General features: G+C 34.7%; 1 protein-coding gene across 5 annotated transcripts in view; it reads right to left on the bottom strand.

Annotated features, from left to right (window-relative positions):
• The window catches only part of Lrp1b (LDL receptor related protein 1B), a 1,866,674-nt gene that overhangs the window by 532,047 nt on the left and 1,308,415 nt on the right, over positions 1 to 26,212 (bottom strand). For all 5 annotated transcript variants that reach the window (XM_070023764.1, XM_070023773.1, XM_070023793.1 and 2 more), the window contains exon 32: positions 21,048 to 21,197. In XM_070023764.1, the coding sequence (XP_069879865.1) occupies positions 21,048 to 21,197 (150 nt within the window). The remainder of the gene's footprint in view (positions 1 to 21,047; positions 21,198 to 26,212) is intronic.

Genomic DNA, 26,212 nt, shown 5'->3' with positions numbered 1-26,212 from the left:
CCAAGACTCGGCGTGAGTAGAAGCCTGACGTCCTCACTCCTTCTCAGGGAGCAGATGAGGGAAGGCCACCCCTACACCCCCCCCCACTACCGGAGATCTCCATCTTTGATACTGACAAAGCTCTGCTGAGCTGCTAGCTCCAACTCAGGCCTTGGAAGAAAACTAGAGTCACTTAGCAGGTCACAAGAACCTAACTGACCTGCCAGACTCAGCTCCACCCAGGGAAAAGTCACCCAGCTCAGGTGCCAGCTCTAGGAGTGGCTTTCTTCACTGGGTAATCAAAGCCAGAGGCTGCCCCTCCCTTTAGCAGTCTTGACAATCAATTGAAATTCAGTAAATATAAACCCTAAGAGTGGCTCCAGGCTGGGCTCTGTGAGTTTCTCACAAGCTAGCCTCCCAGGAAAAGCTACTGTTTGCTGAAAGGCCTCAACTCTACCCAGGACCTAGCCTCATCACAGCATCTCCAAACTTGAGGAAACAGCCATCTCCCACTTTTGTGATCAAAGCAGATCTCCCTCCCATTGAATTAACCTAGGAGGAGGATCACAAAATCCTGGGTAAAGCAGAACATTTTTCTGCCTGTTCAAACAAACTGACTTAAGAAACAAACCAAGCCACAGGAAAATCAAACACCACAAGCAGACCAGAGACTCCAACAAGAGGCTGGTTACCGACACAAAGGAGATACAGGATTTTTCCCACCCCTCCCAAAAAAATCAAAGAATATTTTTTCTTTTTTTCTTTTTTTTTTCTTACCTTTTTTCTAACACTTTTTTTTAATGTTTATTTTTTACCTTTTTTGAAAAAAAAATTGTTTTCTAGTAACTTTTTTTCCTCTTATAATTTTTATTTTAGGGGTATATTGTGTGTGCATTTTTCTTTCTTTTTTTTTTTTCTTCTTTTTAAATTTTTTTTTAATTTTTTTGTTTTTTGTTTAGGTCTACTGAACTTCTGATCTTTTTTCTTTCTTTCTTATTCTTTTCACCTTTTTTTCTCTTTCGTTCTTCTTTATGTGACTTAATGGCTGTTCTGCATATCCTCAGATATACCGGTAGTCGATTATTAGACCTTATCTCCCATTGTGTACACACTTAATCCACAAATTTATTACTCAATTCAAAACTTCTTAGACTTAAATTTCTTAATAGCAGTACTACTTGATAACTTGATAATATTTTAATTTTTAAGTTTTTCACCTATCCTTTATATCCCTCCCCTTCTCTCATTATATCCATGTTCTTCTCTGAATATTTCATATTCCATAGCAAACAAAAATTGAAACAATACATCTCCACCAAACCAGCCCTACAAAAGATTCTTAAAGATGTCCTACACATAGAAAACCAACAAGACCACAATAAAGGCCAAGAAACTGCACCCTAACTGAGAATCCAAGAACCATAGGAAGAACCCAGTTTCACAGCCCCCAAGAAGATGGATAACATGGCAGGAACTCCCAAATACTTCTCAGTCCTAACTATCAACATTAATGGACTTAACTCTCCAATTAAGCGACATTGACTATCTAGTTGGATTAAAAAACAAGATCCTTCTATCTGCTGCCTTCAGTAGTCACATCTTGCCCGAAAAAACAAACACATTTTCAATGTTAAAGGCTGGAGCAAAATCTACCAAGCAAACGGCCCCCATAAACAGGCGGGAGTTGCAATCCTAATATCAGATAAAATGGACTTCAAATTAAAATTCGTGAGAAGAGATAAAGCAGGTCGCTACATAAGATCCAAAGACATTAATTGTTGGGGATTTTTAACACACCACTCTCCCCACTAGATAGATCAACTTGGCAAAAACTCAACAGAGAAACCGCACATCTACACAGCTGCATAAATCAACTAGATTTAACAGACATCTACCGAACATTTCACCCAGTAGCATCAGAATACACATTTTTCTCAGCAGCACATGGAACATTTTCTAAAATAGACCACATTTTAGGCCACAAAGCAAACTTGTCCAAATACAGAAACATTGAAGTTATACCTTGCATTCTCTTAGACCACAAGGGAATAAAATTAGAACTCAACACCAGGTTTATTTTAGATATGAGACCCTTGTCTGTTTTATGGCTAGTTGTTCTTTTAAATTGCTCTTTCTAAAAATATGACTACTTGAAGATTGCACTTTTGAGGATTATTGGAAGTAAGTTTGAATTTTTAAGATTGACTCTGGGCAATTCCCACATATACTTATGTGCAAACATATGTGACATATGTATTGGACACGTGTATATGTAGATACATAGGTGACATGTGTATTTGCATATATATGTCACCTATGTATCTACATGTGTATATATACATAACATGTGTAAGCATATATACATATATATGCATTTTTATCTTTTTATTTTTATTTTTAATTGAAAGTGATAAACTGGGGATTACAGTTACATAGGTAAAGCAATAAGCACCTTTGTTTTTAATCATCATTGCTCCATCCCTCTTTATCTCCCACTGACCCCTCTCTACACTCCCCCAGTTTTACTGTTCATATCCAACATAGTGTCAAGTGAGTATCACTGTTGCTGTGGTTCACATGTTGTTCTGATATTTATGTGATTCCTTATCCCTTTTGCATATTTTATTGTCTATTATGTAAAACACAAAGTACAAAAAACTAAGAGAAATGAAGAAAGAAAAAACAGCAATAGAGAAAAAAGAACAAACAATTTACTCGTCTATTGAGAACCTCTTGTTTCCATATGTTGGAGTTCATTTTATATTTATACACATCTTAATTATATTATATATAATATAAATGAAAATTAAGGTGAGATAATTTAAAATAATAATATATAAATCAGTTATTCTAACACAAAAGAAATAGAAGTGTTTGCTCATATAAACATTAATTGACAATGAAGTAAAATGCAGGTTGATGTTGATATAATTCATTAAGAATCCAACATAATAAGTGCAATTGATACTGATGTTTTAAGTATTTGTTACATTGGAAACGAAAATTTGACAAGTTTTTTTTTTTTGGGGGGGGGGGTCCGGTCGTGGGGTCTGAACTCTGGGCCTGGGCACTGTCCCTCAGTTCTTCAGCTCAAGACTAGCACTCTACCAACTGAGCCACAGCACCACTTCCAGCTTTTTTCTTTTCTTTTTCTTTTTGGTTTTTTTTTTTGCTTATGTGGTGCTGAGGAATAGGACCCTGGGCCTCGGGCATACAAGGCAAGCGCTCTACCACTGAGCCACCTTCCCAGCCCCAGAAATTGACAAGTTTTATAACTGAAAATTTTAGCATTTTTAAATCCATGTTAATAGAACCTTGTGTTTGGATATAAAGCAGAACTAAGCATTGAGATCTGATACTTATAAATAAGGGTTTTCCTTAAGATAAATATCTGATAGAACATACCATATGTGTATAGGAAATAGAACAATGTCTACCATACTAGACTCCTTGCTCAATGTATGCCAATAATATTTCTGATGTACAGAGGGGTTAGTTATATAAATAAAAATAAGGAAATAACTACAATTCTGTTTGAACTTTATTACCCTCTCCCCCTTTTTTTTGTCAGTCATGGGGACTGAACTCTGGGCCTGGGTTCTGTCCCTCAGCTCTTCAGCTCAAGGCTGGCACCCTACCACTTTAACCACAGCCCCACTTCTGGCTTTTTTCTGCTTATATGGTGCAGAGGAATTAAACACAGGGCCTCAGGCATGCAAGGCAAGCAGTCTACCACTGAGCCAACTTCCCAACTCCCTCCTTCCTTTTCTACTACTTTCCCTGTCCCTCGATTCCCTTCTTCTTTCCTCCAACTTGTGAAGCTCATTTTCAACATAGTGTCATGTGAGTATCACTGTTGCATTGGTTTACCCTCTACCCTTTGTCTTACGATTTCTATGATTTCCCCTTTTCTTCCCCAAATCAGGTAAACTGATATGCAAGACAATGTGCACCAAAATAAATTTTTTTTAAAAAAGACATGATCTTGTATTTAAAGAATCCCATAGACTCCACTCCCAAATTACTCAAGCTGATTCAAAACTTTGGCAAAGTAGCAGGGTATAAAATTAACCCTCGAAAATCAATGGCTTTTCTGTTTGTCAACCATTAGAAAAGTGTGGCTGAAATTAGGAAAGCAACTCCATTCGTAATAGCCCCACAAAAAAAATAAAATACCTAGGAATTAACTTAACCAAAGAAGTGAAGGACTTCCATGATGAAAATTTTAAAAACTTGAAAAAGGAAATCAAAACAGAACTTAGAAAGTGGCAAAAATTCCCAGGCTACTGGATTGGAAAGATCAACATCATGAAAATGGCAATACTTCCCAAGGCTATCTACAAATTCAATGTGATACCTATCAATATTCCAAACTCATTCTTCAAGGAAATAGAAGAGGCAATCCAAAAATTCATATGGAACAATAAAAGACCCCGAATAGCAAAAACGCTCCTCAACAGAGGAGGAATATCAATACCAAATTTCAAACTCTATTATAAAGCCATAGTAATCAAAACAGCTTGGTACTGGCATAAGAACAGACCTCAGGACCAATGGAATAGAATTGAAAACCCAGAAATGAACCTACAGACCTATAGCCAACTAATCTTCGATAAGGAAGATAAAAAAATAGAATGGAAGAAAGACAGCTTCAGTAAATGGTGCTGGCAAAATTGGTTAATCACTTATAAAAACTAAAGCTAGATCCTTATATATCACCCTGCACCAGAATCAACTCCAAATGGATCAAAGACCTCGGTATCAAAGCAGACACTTTGAAAACATTACAGGATGGAATATGAGAAACCCTAGGACTCCTTGGCACAGGCCGAAATTTTCTTACTAGAGACCCAGAAACACAACAAATCAAAGAAAGATTGGACAAATTGGACTGTATCAAATTTCAGAGCTTCTGCATGGCAAAGGACATATCTAGGAAGATCAATAGAAAGCCCATGGATTGGGAGAAGATCTTCATTAACCATACAACAGACAACAAATCTTCAAAGAAACAACTGGCCAATATATAAGTGGGCTAAAGACTTAAAGAGAAACTTCTCTGAAGAAGAAAGAAGGATGGCCAATAGACACATGAAGAAATGCTCAACCTCTCTAGCCATAAAAGAAATGCAAATCAAAACAACATTGAGATACCACCTCACCCCAGTTAGAATGGCAAAAATCAAGAACTCAAATAACAACAGATGCTGGAGGGGATGTGGACAGAAGGGAACATTACTGCATTGTTGGTGGGAGTGTAAACTTGTTCAACCACTTTGGAAAGCAGTATGGAGGTTCCTCAATAGAGTCCACATAGAGGTCCCCTATGACCCAGCAATCCCATTTTTAGGCATTTACCCAAATGTTTAGAAACAAGACCACACTAAAGCTACCAGCACAACTATGTTTATTGCAGCCTTACTTACCATAGCTAAGATATGGAACCAACCCAGATGTCCCTCAGTAGATGAGTGGATCAAGAAAATGTGGTATATATACACAATGGAATTCTATGCCTCCATCAGAAAGAATGACATTTCCCCATTAGTTAGGAAATGGAAAGACTTGGAAAAAATTATATTGAGTGAAGTAAGCCAAGCCCCAAGAAACATAGATCCCATGGTCTCCCTTATTTGCAATAACTAGTATATGTCTTAGTCAAGCAGAAAAGTTCAGATAAGCTGATGTTAGGGGAATGAACCCCAATATAAGTATTCAGATGTTTTTTTTTCCTTTCATGCAATTGTTTCTAACATAATCTTAAGATGATTTCTTTGTTGTTTTGTATGTCACTCCCCCATGGTATCACCCATACTTTCACTGTATTTGATGTTGGTATAATTTGTGGAAGGGAAGGGAAAAAAACAAATCGTTTAACTGGGTATACAGGTGGACCCACTGCAACAATGAGATGTACAAGTCATTATGTTGAAAAACGAACTTTACAACTTTGGTGGGAGGTGGGCAGAGGACTGGGTGGAGGGAGTGGGGAGTATGGGAAGGGATGGGAAGGGGAAACAAAAAGGAGGCAACAATGCTTGATAAGAAAGATGCTCGTTATCTTACCCATGTAATTGTAACTCTTCTGTACGGTATTCTTACAATTAAAAAAAAATAACAATGGAGAAATTTTTAGCTGAGTGGCATCAGCATACTCTTTTTTATTGCACTATCTTCCTATGGTTTGCCTTTTCTAGACTGAAGGCATTGCCTCTTCTTTATGTTAATCCCTATTCTCACGAACATCTATAGCAAGACTCAAACCCAGTCTCTACGGAGTTCTTGTCTAGAGGTACCTGAAATTCTCATTTTCTTTTTTTTTCCTTATGAAACATAGAATATTTCTAGACACCCCCCCACACACACTGACCTGGAACTAGAATTATTTTTGCTTAAGCCTCTAGAAAGTTAGACTTAGAGAAGTGTGCCACCATTCTTACTGTTTTCTTTCTGTCCTGTTTGAGTGATAAAGATGAAGCTCAGGACCATAGACAGGTCAGGCTATCATGGATCTGCATGTCAGCCTTTACTTGCATATTCTGCAATGACCTGCAAGCAGCCCTCTCTAATCTATCAGTCTCCTCACCCACTCACATTAGGAATGGAACCCTCTGTCATGATCCTGCAAATCTCTTTTCAAATTCTTAAACTCTGACTAAATAAGATTAATATGGGTCCACTGAATATTGGCTTAAAAACATGTTAGTGACTTTCAGACTTTATCAATGTTGAAACTTACTTTAAATAAAATCAAATGAAGAAGTCCTTTTTTTATTACTTCCAATCCTCAAAACAATTACGGACTGCATCACTGAGTTGGCTATGCTATCCTAAAAGTTTCTATAATATTGTCAGATCTCTGAGGGTTACCATTTGCAACCTATAGAACTTAAAAAGATTGCACAATGTGATTGACCCATATAACTTTCAGAAAATATGCATACAGAAATTTAATCTCATAAGGGAAACAAGTGAAAAAAGAAGGATTAAGAATAAAGAAAGAGAAGAGAAATAAAGAACCTAAGGTAGGCAAAGAGAAGAACAATTTTTAAAAAGAAAAAAATAATGGTAGAAAAGAGGGAGACTCTCATGAAGCAAGGACTCACTGGAAACTTGAAAGTTTCAGACTCTTTAAATTCACAGAAAAGAAAGATTTAGTAAACTCTGGTAGGGGAAAATAATAATCTACAATTAACAATATGAGATGTGTATTTGAATGGTGAAAATAGAGAAAAATGTGCTTTAAGGTAATCTATTGAAGTGAAGACTACCAAACCCATTAGAAAATACATTCAAACTAGATTTTCATGTGAATCTTCAAGGCTTAGACTGAGGATATCAGAAATAGGAAATGCATCATCAGCCCCTCAGCCGTCACTTCCCATCTATCATAATATGCTGTAGATACCCTGGACATAATAGTTTATCATGAGAAGAAAAGAACAAAGAAGCTTTTGATGATTTCTTTATGGCAATTTTGCTAGATTGCTTAATTATATACCTATTTCTAGGTATCATTATTTACAAACCATAATCTATATCTAATTACAATCATAACAAGTGTGCAGACTGAGTGCCAGTGTGCTTTAGATTTTAATGAGGCATTTATTGTTTCTAAAAAAATATTTTGCTGAAGTAAATATTGTTATAAATTTTAAAAGTGTATATTTGGCAAATCAGCTGAAAGCTTGCACTTTTTCACCCCATCAACTGGGACTCAAAATTTCTCGGTGATCCAAGAGGTTAGACACTTGCAAAATTTTGTCACAGAAAATCTAGTGGGACCAATTGAAAGGATTAATACCCGACAATATTAATGCTGAATTAATTCTTAAACAAATACAATATGACAATTAGCTGACACTGAGATTGTTTCTAGAAGCATTCGATATTAAATCTTGATTTCCCCATGAGTAAATTATTGGGAGTTGTGAATCACCACAGAAGCATTTAAAATGATATTAAGTTTGTGATATGAGCCCAAATATGTACAAATGTCCTCAAAGGTGACATTTATAATGTCTTATGAGCATTCCCTAAAGGACAAATGATCATCTTATTTTGTAAAGACTGATTTAAAACTAACACTGTGTGCATAATCAGATCATTAGAAGCAATATTTCCTTCACTAAATGGCTAAGAGTAAATCTGACAAGAGACTGAAACATGTAAGTAACCCATTCTTTTCTACTCATCTGTTGATTTTGAGAGCTGAACTTAAATGTTTCTCTAATATTTACTTACTAATCCTATTTGAGTAATTATGACAGCTATTTGCTGATCATTAAATCCATATATACCACTGATTTCTATATAAACATACTATAAATTTTATGGGTTTATTTAATGTCTACACCTCTATTTTACATATATAGTTCTCATCTACCTTAAAAGCCCAAATGCATCAATTGCAATAATGATATTTTATGAATTCTAGCCTAAATACCCACAGACCTATTTCTACTAGTATATTTGTTTTATTATACTTTAGCTCAGCTTTCTGGATTGATTTTTTTTCACTTTGTCTACAGCATAAATATAGACAGTCTCCCCTCAAACTGTACATGCACAGAGAGATAGGAATTGTACAGTAAATGAAATCTATAAACAGTCCTCAAACCCTTAAAATACTCAATAACTTTAGTCTATTTGCCCATGCCCTCTCAAAGGAACAGAAGTTCAAGCAGATATTTGATTATCCTGAACCTACCTCACTTTCTCCTGTAGGCATTAATAACCAGGACAATGTCAAAGTTGCCAACATAAGGTGAATAAAACAAATAAGAAAAAGTTTTACAATTGAAAACCCTGGAAATCAAATATCATATAGCTTACTATGAACTATTTTTAGAGCACATGGTATTTGAAAGTCATGTAAGAAAATGCCACCAAACTGAAGTATATGATTCAAAAAAGATTCTTTATAAACAGACTAAACACCAGAAAAAAACTGGCAGAAGATACCATTTTAGAGCTCCTGTTAAAACTGAAAGCAAGAACTATTTTATTTGCCACTTCTAACATTAGAGACTACACATTAAATAAGATGACCTTTAAAAACGGGAAGGGGACAAATTAGTTGTTCAATGTCATAGGTTGGTCAACAAGTTGAAAGGCATTGAGTCCCATAAAATGATCAATGTATACAATGTGTAAATCACACCTGACTAAGTGAATACTCAGTGGAGAATCGAGGTAAAATTACCATTCTTCCTGAACTGATACTCTCAAATTAATCTAAAAGATTTCATAATTTAATAATTAATTTAATAGTTATTTAATTAAATTATTATGAATAATTATAATTAAATTATTCTGTGTTTCTAAAATCAAAGCTTAAGTAATATAATAATTTACACATGTCCTTTCTTCAGTTTACCTTGTCTCTTCAAGTCTTTACTCAAAATTCACTATTTTAGTCATCCTTTCCTAATCTATCAATCTAAAACTCATACATCTATAGTTCTTCCTCCATCACTAAAGAATCAAACTATAGGTTTCACTTATTTGACTTCCGCATTTTCTTCTATCCATGCTACTGGGTAACTTGGATGAATTCAGTATCCTTGCCATCATAAATATCAGTGGTTATCATATACAGTAGAGAACAGACTATTCATTTGTTGAATGAATATCGGCAATTGTTATTTTAGGGGTGCAGTTAATATGCTTAGCAATTATTTTTTTAATTAAAATTTTAATGGAAATAACTTTCAGACCTCACATTTGTGTGTTCCTCATCTTCAACAAGGAATATCATGGAAGCTGAAAATAAATCATATGTCCTGTTGTTCAGAAGAGGAACAATTACTTCTCTATAAAGTATGTCAGTTTCTCCAAGAACATTTTCTTTTAACTACCAAAGTTCTCTTTAGTGATACAGCTGATTCTTGACTATCTTAGCTCTATTTTCTCTCAAAAACTTAACATCACCAGTATAAATGATGACCAAAATTAAAATAGCAAATGGTACTCATGTGTTCCTGAGTTTGCTTGGCTCTTCATTGCAAACATAGTTAGACTGCACAGCATGTGAGCATGCATAGCATTTTTCTGAAAAATACATAATTATTTCCTAGTATTTATCATTTGTATGATTTTAAATAAAAGTCTGGAATGCTCATTTCTCTTTAAAAGTAAAATATCTGCCACAGAGTTAATGTTCTTGCAGCAAGAATATGCAGAGTTAAGAGATTTTTCTATCACAGATCTGACTTTATCTCCCCACTTTGTCATATTTTCTACCACTTACTCTCTAGTTTATCATACACTGTCACTCTTGTATCTAGATGTGGAGGAATCTTAGAAAGTCGTATGAAGCCCAGACTCAGTTCCTACTAAACTTCATGTTGGAACAATTTGGTTTTATTACCTCGAACAGATTTCAATCTTTCACAATCAGCTTGATTTTATTAGGCATTAGGATTCATATTTTTTAAAATTCAATATAAAATAATGCTCTGTGGGTAGAATAAGATATGGATCATTTCTCTGTTTTGGAGAAAAGCTTTCTCTAAAGCTTAGCATCTTAAAATAGCCAATATTAATAAATCATTGGTGGCTTAAGCCTTTAATCCTAGGTGCTTCAGGGGTGGGGGTGGGAGGATGAGATCTGATGATTATGGTTCTAATACAGCCAGGGCAGGAAACTCCATGAGACACCTATCTCTGACTAACCATGGAAAAAGCAAGAAGTGGATCTATAGCTCAAATACACCAACCTTGAGCAGGACAAAAGAGAAGAAAGAAGAGGAAAAGGAGGAGGAAAAAAATGTAGAGGAGAAAGAAGAACAGGAAGAGGAACAGAAGGAGGAGGAGAAAGAGGAGGAGGAGGAAGAGGAGGAGGAGAGAGAACAAAAAGAAAGAAAGAAAGAAAGAAAGAAAGAAAGAAAGAAAGAAAGAAAGAAAGAAAGAAAGAAAGAAAGAAAGAAAGAAAGGAAAGAAAGAAAGAAAGAAAGGAAAGAAAGAAAGAAAGAAAGGAAAGAAAGAAAGAAAGAAAGGAAAGAAAAAAAGAAAGAAAGAAAGGAAAGAAAGAAAGAAAGAAAGAAAGAAAGAAAGAAAGAAAGAAAGAAAGAAAGAAAGAAGAAATAAAAAATGTCATAACTGTTTGCTTTAATTTTGTGTATACTTGTCAGAATATAACCAGGAAACCTAACTTACAACTCTAGGTTACAATTCTAAATTATAATTCTAGAGAATTGACAATATGGTGAGAAGAATGTTTTCTTTTTGTCCTTTTTAATTATCTGCTAATAATTGTACAAATAATTGCAACTCATCAAAGCAGTTTAGAAATACAATGCATCCTGATCAGTGTCACAACTTTCAACGTTCTCACCATTCCGACCCCTACCAACTCCTTTATCTCAGTCTACAAGAGAAGTGTGGCTTTTCAGCTATTATTACCTATCGCCTACGGGATATTTTAGGGGACCCAGGACAGAGTTGTCTATGCCACTTTCAGCAAAAATATTTCTTTATTTTCTAGATGTGTAAACCCAAAATCATAGCACCAAATTTGTTTTTAACTAATTATAACTGCAATCATCAATAATCTTCTAGACAGTTCTGAAGTCACTTTTTTGTGGGGAGAGGGTGTCTGGTCGTGGGGCCTGAACGCTGGGCCTGGGCACTGTTTCTCAGCTCAAGGCTAATGCTCTACCACTTGAGCCACAGTGCCACATCCAGCTTTTTTTCTTTTTGCTTATGTGGTGCTGAGGAATCGAACCCAGGGCCTCATGCATACAAGGCAAGCGTTCTACAACTGAGCCACCTTCCCAGCCCCGATTTTTACTTTTTTTAAGTTGTATATGCATAGGATTAAATTGTTTTGCCAACATTCAAAACAGTTTGTATTTAATGTAGCTTTTAGTTTTTGTCTTATTTTATCTAATTTCAGTTTAGAAAACATGAATAATCCTGAAAGAAGTGTTTCTGATTTTCAGTCAAAAAAAAGTCTACATGAATTTGATTTCTATCCATCAGAAAAAATATGCCTATATCTGTACAGATTTAGCCCAGAGTAGCATTTTAAAATGACTAAATTAGCTCCATGGATTCCTAATTTTTCCAGGGCCTTCATCATAAAAGGGTGTTGGATCTTGTCAAATACTTTTCCTGCATCAATTGAGATAACCATGTGATTGTTATCCTTGCTCTTGTTGATGTGATTAATTATAAATTGATATGCTTATATTAAACAAACTTTGAGTCACCAAAACAAAGCCTGTTTGATTTTAGTCTATGATTTTTTTTGATAAATTGTTGAAGTCGATTAGCCAAAATTTTGTTGAGAAGTTTTGCATCAATGTTCATCAAAGAAATGGGTCTATAGTTATCTTTCTTTGATGAGTCCCTGCCTGGTTTTGGGATGAGGGTTATGATGGCTTCACAGAAAGAGTTTGGTAGCAAACTTTCACTTTCAGTTTCATTGAGAAGTTGGAGGAGTATTGGTGTGAGTTCTGCTTTGAAAGCCTTGTAGAATTCCACTATTAATCCATTTTGTCGTGGGATTTTCTTAGATGGGAGTTCTCTTACTGCTTTTTTCTATTTTGATGCTTGATATGAATCTGTTAAGTTGGTTTAACTCATCTTGGTTTAGTTTTTGGCATGTCGATATTTGCTAGGAAATCATTCATTTCTTCCAGATTCTCAAACTTGTTAGCTTAAAGTTTTGAGAAGTATTCCCTTAAAATGTTCTTATTCTCGGTTGTTTCTGTGGTGATGTTTCCATTCTCATCTGTGAGTTTGTTTAGTTGGGTGTGTTTTCTTTTCCTGATAAGATTTGTTAAGGGTCTGTCAATTTTAATTTTTTCGAAGAAGCAGCTCTTTGTTTTGTTGATTCTTTCTGGTTTTATTTTTGGATTCTAATTGATTTAACTCTGATTTAATTTGAATTATTTGTTTCTGTCTACTGGATTGGGTTTAGCTTGCTACTCTTTTTCAAGGAGGTTCAGATGTCTCATTATATTGTTGGTTTCAGATCTCTCCAATTTCGTGATATAGGAACTCAGCTATAAACATGCGTCTGAGTCCTGCCTTTGCTATGTCCGAGAGGAGCTGGTAATTTGTGTGTTCATTTTTGTTGAATATCATGAACATTTGAATTTCCTTTCTAATTTCTTCTATGACCTACTGGTGATTCAACAGTATGTTGTTCAGCCTCCATGTGTTACAAGACTTTCTTTGGTGGCTTTTGGTGTGAGTTCTAGTTTTACTTCCTTGTGGTCTGAGAGAATGCAGGACATAACTTCAATGCTTCTAAATTCAGACAAATTTGCTTTGTGACCTAAAATGTGGTCTATTTTGGAAAATGTTCCATGTGCTGCTGAGAGAACATATATTCTGATGCTGCTGGTGAAATATTCAGTACATGTCTGTTAAATCTAGTTGATCTATGCAGTGTTTAGATCTACGTTATCTCTGTTGAGTTTTTCCAGGTTGATCTATCTAGTGGGGTTAGTGGTATGTTAAAGTCCCCAACAATTAATGTCTTTGGGTATATGGGAGATTTTGGGGGAAGTAGTGTTTCTTGGATAAGTTTGGATGCTCCATTGTTTGGTGAATAAGTATTTAGAATTATTATATCCTTCTGAAGGACAGATCCCTTAATTAGAATGTAGTGACCTGCTTTATCTCTGCTCACCATTTTAATTTGAAGTCTGTTTCATCTGATATTAGGATTTAAACTCCAACCTGGTTTTTTTTTTTTTTTTTTTTTTTTTAGGGGGTGGAAGCAATAGCTTAGCAGATTTTATTCCAGCCTTTCACTTTCAGAATGTTTGTTCTTATGGGCAAGGTGTGACTCTTGAAGGCAGAAGATACAAGGATCTTTTTAAACAAACTAGACAGTCTATGTCACTTAATTGGAGAGTTAAGTCCATTACTATTGAGAGTTAGGACTAAGAGGTGTTTGGTAGTTCCTGCCATGTTATCCACCTTCTTGGGGGCTGTGACAACTAGGTTCTTCCTATGGTTCTTGGATTCTCAGTTTGGATGTGGTTTCTTGGCCTTTATTGTAGTCTTGTTGTTTTTCTATGTGCAAGACATCTTTAAGTATCTTTGTAAGGCTGGTTTGATAGAGATATATTGTTTCAGTTTTTCTTTTTTCTTTTTCTTCTTTTTCTTTTTTGTCGGTTGTGGGGCTTGAACTCTGGGCCTGAGCGCTGTCCCTCAGCTCTTCATTTCAAAGCGAGCACTCTACCACTTGAGCTACAGCGCCACTTCCTTGTTTCAGTTTTTCTTTGCTATGGAAGGTTTTTATTTGGCTTTCTATTATGAAGGAGAGTTTGGCTGGGTGCAGTATTCTTGGTTGATAGTTGTTTATCTTTAGGGCATGGCATACATCATTCCAGGCTCTTCTTGCTTTAATTGTCTCTTCTGAGAAATCTGAGGTAATTCTAATTGGTTTCCCTTTATAGGTGATTGACATTTTCTCCTAAAGAACTTTAAGGATCCTTTCCTTGGTCTGAATTGATCCTGTGTAGATTTCAATGTGAACATTGGATGTCCTGTTTTGGTCTGGTTTATTCGTGGTTCTAAAGACTTCTTGTATCCTAATAGGCCTATCTTTTTGCATGATTGGGAAGTTCTCTGCAAGGATCCTGTTAAATAAGTTTCCTAGACTGTCTCTAGGTGCTCCTCTCCCATGATCCTCAGATTAGTCCTTCTGATGGTGTTTTATAAATGTTGAGTAGATCTATCATATTTCTTGGATTTGTCTTTGATAGTTGTACATTCTTTCTCTAAATATCTAGGTTGTCTTCAACCTCAGAGATTCGATCTTCTGCATGGTTTAACCTAATGTGAAGACTTTCTGCTTTGTTTTTTATTTGCTTTCCTTCTAATTGGTTGGTTTTGATGGCTTCAACTTCTTTGTTGGAGTTTTACTTTAGGTCTTGTATGGAGTTCTTTACTTCTTTTTTTTTTTTTTTTTTTTTGGTCAGTCGTGGGGCTTGAACTATGGGGTTGGGCAATATCCCTCAGCTCTTCAGGTCAAGGTGAGCACTCTACCACTTGAGCCACAGCACTACTACCAGTTTTCTAGTGGTTTATTGGAGATAAGAGTCTCACAGACTTTCCTGCCTGGGGTGGCTTTGAACTGCGATCCTCAAATCTCAGCCTGCTGATTAGCTAAGATTATAGGCATGAGCCACCAGCCCCTGACTTTCTTTACTTTCTTAATTTGATGTACAGTATTTATTCTCAAATCCCCAGTTGATTGGTTATGGTTTCATTGGAATCCCTTTCCTTCTGATGGGCTCCAATCAGCATCCCCTTTGTGGTCTCCCTGGATTCCTTCAGCTGTATGTTTATGGATTCTAGGAATACTTCTATTGCTCTTTGTCTATTCTCATCCAATACCTGTATTGGATGCAATACCTGTATTTGATTAGCTTCCTTATGCTCACACAATTCCTGTATTACACTTTGACTGTTCTATGCCTACTCACACAATACCTGTATTACTCTTTGACTGTTCTCAGCCTGCTCATGCAATTCCTGTATTAATCTTTGATTAGTTTCCTCTCACTCACAACGTTCATGTATTAACTTTTAGTTAACCTTATCATGCTTGCAAAGTTCCTGTATTAATTTTGGTTAGCCTTGTCTTGCTCCCTATCAAGCTCACAATGAGTCCTTTGCAAGCTTTCAATCTTTTCATTCAACATGTTTACCATCAGTGTTTGTTGAGTTTCTTGGGAACTCTCCTCTGGATTATTCATGAACTGTTCTGTCAGCTGATTATCATGAGGGGAGTTGAGGTACCTCGACTTCCCATTTTTCTTGTGTTTCTCTGGTTTGTTCTGCCCATTTGGCATGAAAGTAACACCAATTTTGAGTTAAAACACTATTTTAAGGCAAGCATCAACCAAAGTCCTGTAGTTGCACAGTCAAAATGGCTGCAATCTAATTCAACAGACACAATCTCTTCAACATCAAACTACTATGGATTATGTGCTCAGAACATCAAAGAAGGACACAGAAAACCAGAAATTATTAGGTGTAGGGAAAATTAGGATTAGAAGGATGTGGAGAAGTGAAAGGAAAGAGTGAATTTAACCAAGTCCAAATCACAGCAAAGAAATGAATAGAACAGAATGAATGGAGACAGGTAAAGAATGAAGAAAAAATGAAAAAAATTAAATTTAAAAAATGAAAAACTTAAAAATTATGTAAGGAGACAACAATGTTTGATAAGAAATGTACTCATTATCTTGCCCATGTTAAAAAAATTTAACAATTAAATTAAATTTTAAAAATTATGTAAATATAAAGAAATAGTACTGATAGATGAAAAGGATAGGATGAAAGGAGGAAAGAGATAAAAAAAGGAAAAAAAGAAAAAATTAAAAATGGAATAGTTAAAGATTATGTAGGTATAAAGAAATGATACTAATATTAAAGAAGTTAAGCCTATGAAGTTATGAATTGAGTAGTCAATTTCTGAATTAAGTATGTACACAATGAAGGATAAGGTCTAATAATCGATGATGAGTATATTACCTATGGATGAGTAGAACAGCAATTAAGTCATGCAAAAAAATCATCAAAATGTCAAGAGATAACACACACACACACACACACACACACACACACACACACACACACACACACACACACACACACACACACACACACCTAAACTAAAAATTATGAAAGAAAAAAAAAGGAAAACATCTTTTCAAAATTAAAAACAATTAGGTAGAAAAAAAAATTTTGGGGGGGGAGGGATCTTGTATCTCCCCTGTGTCCTAACCAGTCTCTTGGTGGAGTCTCTGGTTTGCTTGTGGTGTTTGGTTTTTCTGTGGTTTGATTGGTTTCATAAGTCAGTTTGAGCAGGCAGAAAAATGCTTTGCCTTACCCAGGACTTGGTTATCTTCCTCCCAGGCTAGTTCAGTGGGAGGGAGATCTGCTTTGAGTATCTCAAAAGAGAGAGATGGCTGTTTCCTCTAGCTTGGAGTTTCTGGGATGAGGCTAGGTTCTGGTTAGGGTTGAGGCCTATCAGCAATCAGTAGCTTTTTCCTGACGGGCTAGCTCCTGAGACACTCACAAAGCCCAGCCTGGAGCCATTCCCAGGATTTATGTTTACTGAGTGTCAATTGTTTTTCTTTTACCCCTCCTGCTGTCTAGGCTGCAGTGGGGAGGGGTAGCCTCTGGCTCTGTTTGTCCAGTGAAGAAAGTCACTCCTCTGGGGGCAGAGCTACATCTCCTGGGAAGGGCAACTTTCCCCTGGGTAGAGCTGATCCCAGCAGGTCATATCAGGTTCCTGTGACCTGGTGAATGGCTCCTCTTGTTTTCTTCTATGGCCTGAGTTGGTGCTAGCTGCTCAGCTATGCGTTTGTCAGTATCAAAGATGGAGTTCTTCTCTGGTGGTGAAGGAGGAGCTACCTTCCCACAGCTCCTCTGTGAGAAGGAGTAAGGATGTCTTGGATGTACTCAAGCTAACCTCTTGGTTTCTGTCCTAATCCTGGTCTGCAATCAAGAGGATAAAGATTTGTGCTCCTTATCAGTTCTTGCTGGTGGTGAGTAGAATTCGCTCTCACACTGCATCTGGTGCCTTTGTTCCAAGTTCCTAAGATATGGCAGCCATGGCAGTAGCCACCACTGTTGCTGTGGACACCAGCAAGTGCTCAGATCTGTCTCCCTGACCAAGCTGCTTGGATTTTTCCTCTTTGGCCAAACTCCCTGTACTATGATGGCACACTTGATGTGATTCTTTAGCCTAGGACTATTCACTGGAACACTTGTTTATCTTGTTTATCTCCCATCTTCTTCTCCTCTGCCATATTCTTCCAGATGACTGAGTACATTTTCTATTGAGCATTGTTACCTCTTCCTTTGTTTGTCCCCTACCATCCCTTCCCTCCCCACCTTCTCAACTCCCCCCCTCCAAATTATAAAGTTTGTTTTCAACATAGTGTCTTCTACATTTCATTATTACAATGGTCAACCTGTATCCTTATTTCAGCATTTTGTTATTTCCCTTCCCCTCCTCAAATTAGAACAATGTATGTACAAGAAGCAGGACACTAGAATCGAATACAGTGAAAACAGCTGTTATACCATAGAGGAAGAACATACAAAAGAACCAAGAAAAATTCACATAGTACATTATATATACATTAAAAACATTTCACTTAAAACATTTCATTTTGCTTAAAATCATCTTATATGGTCATATGTACATAGCTTTTGACCTTTTCTGCTTGTCCTAGACATATACGAGTTATTGAAAATAAGAGAAACTATGGAATTTATGTTTCTTTGGGCCTGGCTTACTTCACTTACTCTAGGGCTCCTTGGCACTGGTCAAAATTTTCTCAATAAAGACCCAGAAACACAGTAAATCAAAGAAAGGTTGGACAAATGGGTTGCATGAAGCTGCAGAGTTCTTCACAGCAAAGGACATAGCTAACAAGATCAGTAGAAGACCACGGATTGGAAAAAGATTTTCACTGGCCATACTACAGACAAGGGTCTCATATCTAAAATATACTTAAAATTCAAAAACTTAAATCCCTCAACAACAAATCCTCAAAGAAACAACTGTCCCATTAATAAGTGGACTAAAGACTTGAAGAGAGACATCTCTGAAGGGGAAATAAGAATGGCCAGTAGACACATGAAGAAATGTTCAACTTCTCTAGCCATAAAAGAAGTGCAAGTCAAAACAATATTGAGATTCCACCTGACCCCAGTTAACATGGCTATAATCAAGAACTCTAATAACAACAGATGCTAGAGGGGATGTGGCCAGAAGGGAACTCTATTGCATTGTTGGTGGGAGTGTAAACTTGTTCAACTACTTTGGAAGGCAGTATTTAGGTTCCTCAAAAGACTCCACATAGAGCTCCCCTATGACCCAGTAATCCCACTTTTATGCATTTATTCAAATGATCACAATCAAGGCCATACTAAAGGTACCAGTACAACTATGTTTATCACACATTATTCAAAACGCATAAGATATGGAACCAACCCAGATGCCCCTCGGTAGATGAATGGATCAAGAAAATGTGATATATATATATTATATGTATATATAAATATATATCACACATATCACACACACACACACACACACACACATATATATATATATATATATATATATATATATATATATATACATGAATTCTATACCTCCAATAGAAAGAATGACACAGCCCCTTCTGTTAGGAACTGGAGGCTTGGAGTGTATTTCTAAAGTGATTCATTATTTATAAGTTTAGGTTTCTCATCTGGAAAAACAAACTACTTTTCAAACCATACTTCTATGAAAGAATTTGTCAGGATTAAAAAAAACACTATTCATGAAAATTAAAGGAGGACAGCAACTACGGAAAAAAAAAAATAAGACTGTTGCCAAAAGCCACTTAAATAGTATCGCCTGATGCAGATACCTGGACTCCTTACCTGGGCAAAATTCATGAGTTTTGTATGGGTAATATAGTTGGCATAGATTTTAATTTTGATGTGAGTACAGAGTTTTTAAAAAATATCATATTTCAGTAGCTTTACAAGAGTAATGTAATTAAACAAGGCAGTATATGAATCCAATGTACCTTGTTCTGTGTCATGTCTTTCAACATTTTCATCCCCCATTAAACAGAACCAGCATTTCAAAATACATATTCACATATATCTCCAATTGATTTGCATTATAATATGATACATATATGTATATGATATCTCTATGGCTCAACTATAACAGTTTTATGGATGTAGTTTTTATTTTAGTAACTGGATGAAGCAATCTCCTCCATCTGTCCTTTACAAGAATGAAAGAGATGCATTGTATCTGAAATAATAACTTGCACATATATACCTTTTTAATCTTTCATAGATATTTTTGTGACCATGGTTGGTCACAAACCAAATGTGATAAAACTTATGCTTGTCTAGGGAATCTTAAAATCTTCCACTGATCATTACATTTTTACAATGTTATGTACTCATAATATTTTCTTAGTCATACTATTTACAGTAAGAAACAAAAACAAGGCAAAGGAAAAATTAAACAAGGACTGATATTAGATCTGTGGAATAGTGAATGTACTGAAAGATTATAGGATGTGGGTTGTATAGTATTGAAAATAAATAATGTGTTAACTTTATGAATAAACTTTAAAACTATATTCAGGACTGGCACAAAGACACAATCAATACTTATGTTGACTTCATTATTAGTGCACTTTTTAAAAAGTTTTCCTATTTCCCAATATATTTCTTTCCAGTTTCCTGTAACAAATGTAACTACTGAGATTCTTTATGGAGTATTTATTTCTCACACGATGGCCACTCAACAAAAAGTAGTTTAGAGCTATTATTCACAAAGCAAAAACACAGCAAATCCTCACCATAGAGCATTTATGGTTTTAATTCTTCAAATTAACTTTAAAAAATTCAATATTTCGTCTCTAATTTTACTACCATAGAAGTTGATTTATTATCTTTACTTCTTTCTTAGGTTCCTTCTTAATCACTTTACTTTTCTGGGACTTTTTTCTAAAATGTATTTATTTGATTTTATTATTTTTTTCAGGAGAGTAACAAAAGTAATAGAAATGAGACTCAGATCAGCAAACTCTCTACTTATTCCTAACTATGAAGAAGGATTACTGGGTAAGGGAGTAATTTCATTTGTTGCTCTAATGGACCCTGCTAGCTTATCTTGAATTATCTAGATGGATCAAGCTATTCTTTACAAACAGAGATTAGCCAGACTGCACTGCACTGACAAATTCACAAGGTGCTTACACTTTAGAACACTGCAGTGGAGCTCAGAGAAGAACCATAAAATAATACAAGTCACAAGGGAGCCAAGAATCAATAATGCTAAACTGAAACTTACTATTGCTAACAGCATTAAGTGTCTCATCTGGTAAGACTGTTTTGTAAATATTTTTTTAAAAAGATAAAAAAGAAAGAAAATCTCAGAGATGTGCAATTTGAATGTGCTTTTGGTGTTAATGGAACAGTAATTTTCTAAGGTTTCAACCAATCATCATTAATCAACCCCCAATCAATAAGAAACAGCATAGCCATAGACTCATTGTACTTACCCATGATAGTTAAGGCTGTAGCTTTTGTTAATTCTTCTTTCATTGACTCTATTACTTCTAAATTACCACCATCCAGGTTGCATCTATTTATGGTTCCATTGCCTGAACTGATCCAATAAAGCTTGTTTTCCACATAGTCTATTGATAGACCTGTAATTAAATTATACAATTTAAACATAAGAGCAATCAGTTAGGCTGTTCACCTAGCACCACTAGAAAAATAAGTTGAAAGTTCAGCTTTTTCTTTAGAAAATAAAAACTGGCTAATAGAGAAATGGCTAATTAACTGGGCTGAGAAACTGTTATAGATACTTAGTGGTTATCATCATTGATTTTGAAAGCATTTTGTGACATTGAGGGAAATGGTAGCTCATATTACAAATAAGGAAAATATTACAGATAAGGAAAACAGTGTTCAGACTAGGAAAAGGGTTTGTGTTATCATTATGTCTGTTTACATACTGGCCTACCTAGCAATATCAGAGTCTACATGGTAAGAATTATTCAGGGGATCCACATTGTTCTCTGGCACAGGTACTTGGACATAGAGAGCATAAACTTTTCCTAGGGTAATCCTCAGAGAATCGAGTGAGCAAAAAAAGAAAAATAACCTTTAATTTAATAACTTCTTGGATTATGTGGCCCATTTTAGCTTCTATTCAGTTATTTATCAAAGGTATGTAATTTTATACTTAACTTTCAATAAAATATCATAGCAAAAATATAATATGCACATTAAAGTCATAATATAGAGCCCCAAAATTTCAGGTGCTAAATTTTTATGAAGAATTGAACAAATGCATTGATGAAAATTTTTCCTATTCAAACTAAAACTATGACGTTTGTCTATGTTTATGTCTAGTCTAACTACTGAAACACGGCTCAAAAACAGCCCCATTATCGAATAAATAAAATAAAAATAAAAAGGAAAGGAGAGACATAGCAGGAGTTCAAGTACACTGAGAATGTCAGGCAAGCCCATACAATTCCCAAGTACAAAAAGTCACAGAGCAGAGAGTGGTGTTTATTCACCAGACTAGTTTCATTCAAGTAGAAATAATCCAAAAATTCCATATAATATATTAGCTCTTTAATTATATGTTTTGCTAACAGAAATTTGGAAAGTTCACTAGAGAAATTAAAAACAAAAACAGTGAAGTAAAAACGATTACAACTATATTCTATATACCACATTCCAGGTGAAAATTTTCACTGCTTGATTTGTTTTATGAGAAAAAATTTGATTATTATACAGGTCCCTAAGCCAGTATAGTTTGTTAATTTATTGTGTAGATAACTTATCTTTTAAAATAATGAGCACATTTAAATGTCGATTTCTTTTCTATTTACATATTTAATTCAAAGTAAAATACTAGCACTACAAATTAATGGCATGAAATGTAACTCAGAAATTTGTTTCTGAATTTTAGAAGAAAATTGAATTAATAAATATGTTGATGGAAAATTACTTTTAAAATATGTAGTTCAAAGACTACTTTCAGGGATCATTTCTATAGTTCATTACTAAAATATGTAGTTCATTTTGGCGCATGGCTATTTCAAACAGGAGCACCCAACTAAGACAAACTAGCAAAGATCTCCATTTATAGTTTGCTGTGTTTTGTCTCTTCTTGATTCACTTGCTGCCTTAAGCTTTGGCATGGTGCCTTTGGTTTGAGTAAAAGATGATGTTAGAAGTACGCAGAGAAAACCCTCTGTTCTACTTCTTAGAATATAGTGTCTGAAAGCAGTACATCACACAGTGACCTCTTTATCCACAGCCCGATGGGAGAAATTTCCTGTAGGGCCCTTTGCCAGAAAAAGCTGTATGTGGAAAATATAAAAATTCACCTGATCATATTTCTTTTTGCTTTGGCTGCAAGGCAATGGAGGAGTCAGATTTGTGATCATCTCCAATAGTTGTAAAAAAAAATTGCATTTACACTGTTAGCTTCACTTGTGACTTTGAAAGACTAATCTGTTATTTTCTTTAAACTAGATTATTAAAAATACATCATCTTGTCTAGCCTTTTTAGAGAATGCTTTTAAATTTCCTGAATTTCTTTGTGAAAGAATGTGGGTTTGATAATAAATGTTCCTAACTCCCAATTATTCCAAAACATCTGAACTTACTCTTCTACCAAATAAACTGCAGATTTCCTTTTCTAATGTGTGTTGTATAAAGCAGAATTAAACAGAGCAGGAATGATGAGTTTGGGCCAGAGATCATTGAGGCATATTACCATGTATCTTTGCTGTGGACCCAAGTACATACAAGAAAGAGCTGTAGACTCTAATCAGTTGATCATTTTCATTGCTTTAGATGCCCAGAAGAGAAAACAAACAAACAAAAACACATAAAGGCAAAATGGATGGATTATTTAATTAAATCTGTTGGGAAAATTAGAAGTGCCTTTAAGGAGTTATCCTTAGTAAAGTTCAAGTATTTTTACAGAAGGATTTTTAATGAACTACTTAAATCATAATAAACAGCATTCTGAGCAAGGGGCTGGTGAAATATATTTAAGAAGACATTCTCCAGAAATATCTTTATTTTACACTTGCACTTTATTTGTTGTGTATGGAAATACATACTGGAAATAATTTTGTATCAGATCTTTCAAGGTATGCTTGATCATCTTGTCAATTGTTATGTTAAGTATAATTACATAAGTATTATTAGACACATATTTATAAAGTTTATTCATTTAAATGGTTTTGCATTATAAAAGTTTTCACTTTGTTATCATCATACATTTAAGTAAAAAAAAACTGAGTAATTGTTTGATACACTTTACTGAAATAATGATGAAATCAGATTTGCTGTCTTAATAAATTAAAAGAGAATTCACTTATCCAGGCAGGTGCTGGTGGCTTATACCTGTAATCCTAGTTACTCAAAAGGCTGAAATCTGGATTGTGGTTCAAAGCCAGCCCAGATGAGAAAATCTGTAAGATTCTTATCTCCAATTAACCACTAAAAACCCAGATGTGGAGCTGTGGCTCAAATGTCAGAGAATTAGCCTTGAGAGAAAAAATAAAACTACTTTGTAATGGAGTAATATTTGTTTAACATAATTGAAAGTAAATTTTAGACTGTTAAAATAAATAGTTCTAGAGCAACAGGCTAGCTGTGAATATATTTAAGAAGCTATTCAGATAAGTATAACTCTGTTTGTAATACTAGGTTCACAGTCCTTCAAAAGGATTTCAGAGCCTCCTGAAGAAAGTAGTTATTAAGTATAGGCGTTTTATTCAGCAAAACATATTTATTTATTTTGAAATCAACTTGATCTGGTTCTCATATAAGGAAGCCTAGATCAAGTGATATAATAAGTGATTAATACAAAAAAGAACTCAATACTTGAATTCAAAAACTTTATGAGAAGAAAATAAATGTGCTTTCACCTATCTTGTTCTAAACGCTGCCCACTCTGCTACTTACATTCCTTATGGAAGCCAAAGGGTTCTGTTCATACTTCATTTGATCATTTTAATTTAAATTGGCAAGTTTATTTTTGAGTAATTTGCTAAAACTGTGTAAATTCTCTCATAATAAAAACAATCCACACATTGATGTAAGAAACAGCTATATAATAGTTTAAAATAATATAATTCCACTACATGTAAGTTTTATGACTAAAAGATGAGTTTGTGTGTTTTAATTACAACTAGAGAGTTCATTTTATGTATTTCATTTATTTTCTTTTTGAAATTACTCAAAATTAAATTAATGTACTCTGCTGTAAGGAATTAAATAAAAATGAAAATGTTAAATCTTAAGTGGATTTAAAAGACAAATTTTTAAAAATTAAAACATTTTAGAGATAGTACTTCTCTAATATATTTATTACATACCAAATACCACTTCTAAGTTCTCATCTATTTCAATAAATTATCATTACCTGCAATGCCATTTAAAATACTCCCAAAAATTATAATTTAAATGATTTAGAAGAGTCTCAAATCAGAGTTTTCCAAGTTTCTCCAGATGGTTTTATATAATAAAATTTAAAGAACCTTTTCAAGGTTTGCATATTGAAATGATGTTTGAAATTTAAATTTATGAAAGTTTAACTGTGCCTTTATATGCTTTGAAATAGCATCTTGACAGTGAGATCTTTGTGACAGAGGCACACTGAAGATGTAGACAGGGAAGAAGACATATTGTCAACATTAAAATGTAGATGATTAAGCCAAGCAAGAGTAGCTTGTGACTGTAAATCATGACTTGAGCTACTCAGGAGGTGCAGATTATAGGAAAATTATTCAGATTTTTGTCTATCTAATTGATTATATTAATATATTTATAATTTACAATAAATTATAAATTATAATAAACATAATTTATTATATTAATATATAATATTAATATTTCAGTTACATGTTTTTCCTGAATATTACTTTTTAATTACATTTTATTATATTCAAGTAGTTGTACAGAAATCACCAATCAACAAGTCAGTTTATGAAGACAATGCATCTTGGTTAATGTCAGCCTTTAATCTTTCTTTCGCACACATCCCAACTCAACCTCTCAACTCAATTTTTTAATGTTATAGGATATGCATTGAATACTGTGACTATATTGAACTGAATATGACTTTGACTGTATTAAATATGACTGCATTGAATATTATGACTCCCTCTTTCCTCTCTTTGTTAGTGTAGCCCCCACTCCTTGATGCCCCCACCTTTCAAGAAACAGTCCCTTTTTTTATTTAATTTAAGTTTATTGTCAAGGTGATGGACAGTTTCTTGATGTTAAAGCCAGTCTGGATAAAAAGCAGAAAACCTTATCTTTAAAATAACAGAAGCAAATAAGGAGAGGGGGCTGCTTAGTATATGCAATAGTATGAAATGCAAGCAACAACAACAAAACTCCTTTAGCTACTGGGATTGTGAAATATTATAGAGGCCGGTCATTGCAACTATATCCACAACAAAATTAGGAAGGCTTTAGTCCTAATAGAAACTAACAATGGTATGGAAGAATAGTATGAAGCTAGCTTCTGCCCTACTATTTTATCAAGAAACGCTTTTTACTTCCTTAAAATGTATCAACTAATGAATATGACAAGGAAATCCAAACATTCTCCCTGTTCTGAACCTGGCTTCTCTCAGTCATGTCTTACCCTTCAGTTGTATGTTTGAGTCTCGGAAAG

This window comes from Dipodomys merriami, unplaced genomic scaffold (genome assembly GCF_024711535.1).
Source record: "Dipodomys merriami isolate MVZ:Mamm:240054 unplaced genomic scaffold, mDipMer1.0.p SCAF_1, whole genome shotgun sequence".
NCBI lineage: Eukaryota > Metazoa > Chordata > Mammalia > Rodentia > Heteromyidae > Dipodomys > Dipodomys merriami.
The sequence above is the reverse complement of the archived record's forward strand: the minus strand, read 5'-3'. Positions and strand labels throughout refer to the sequence as shown.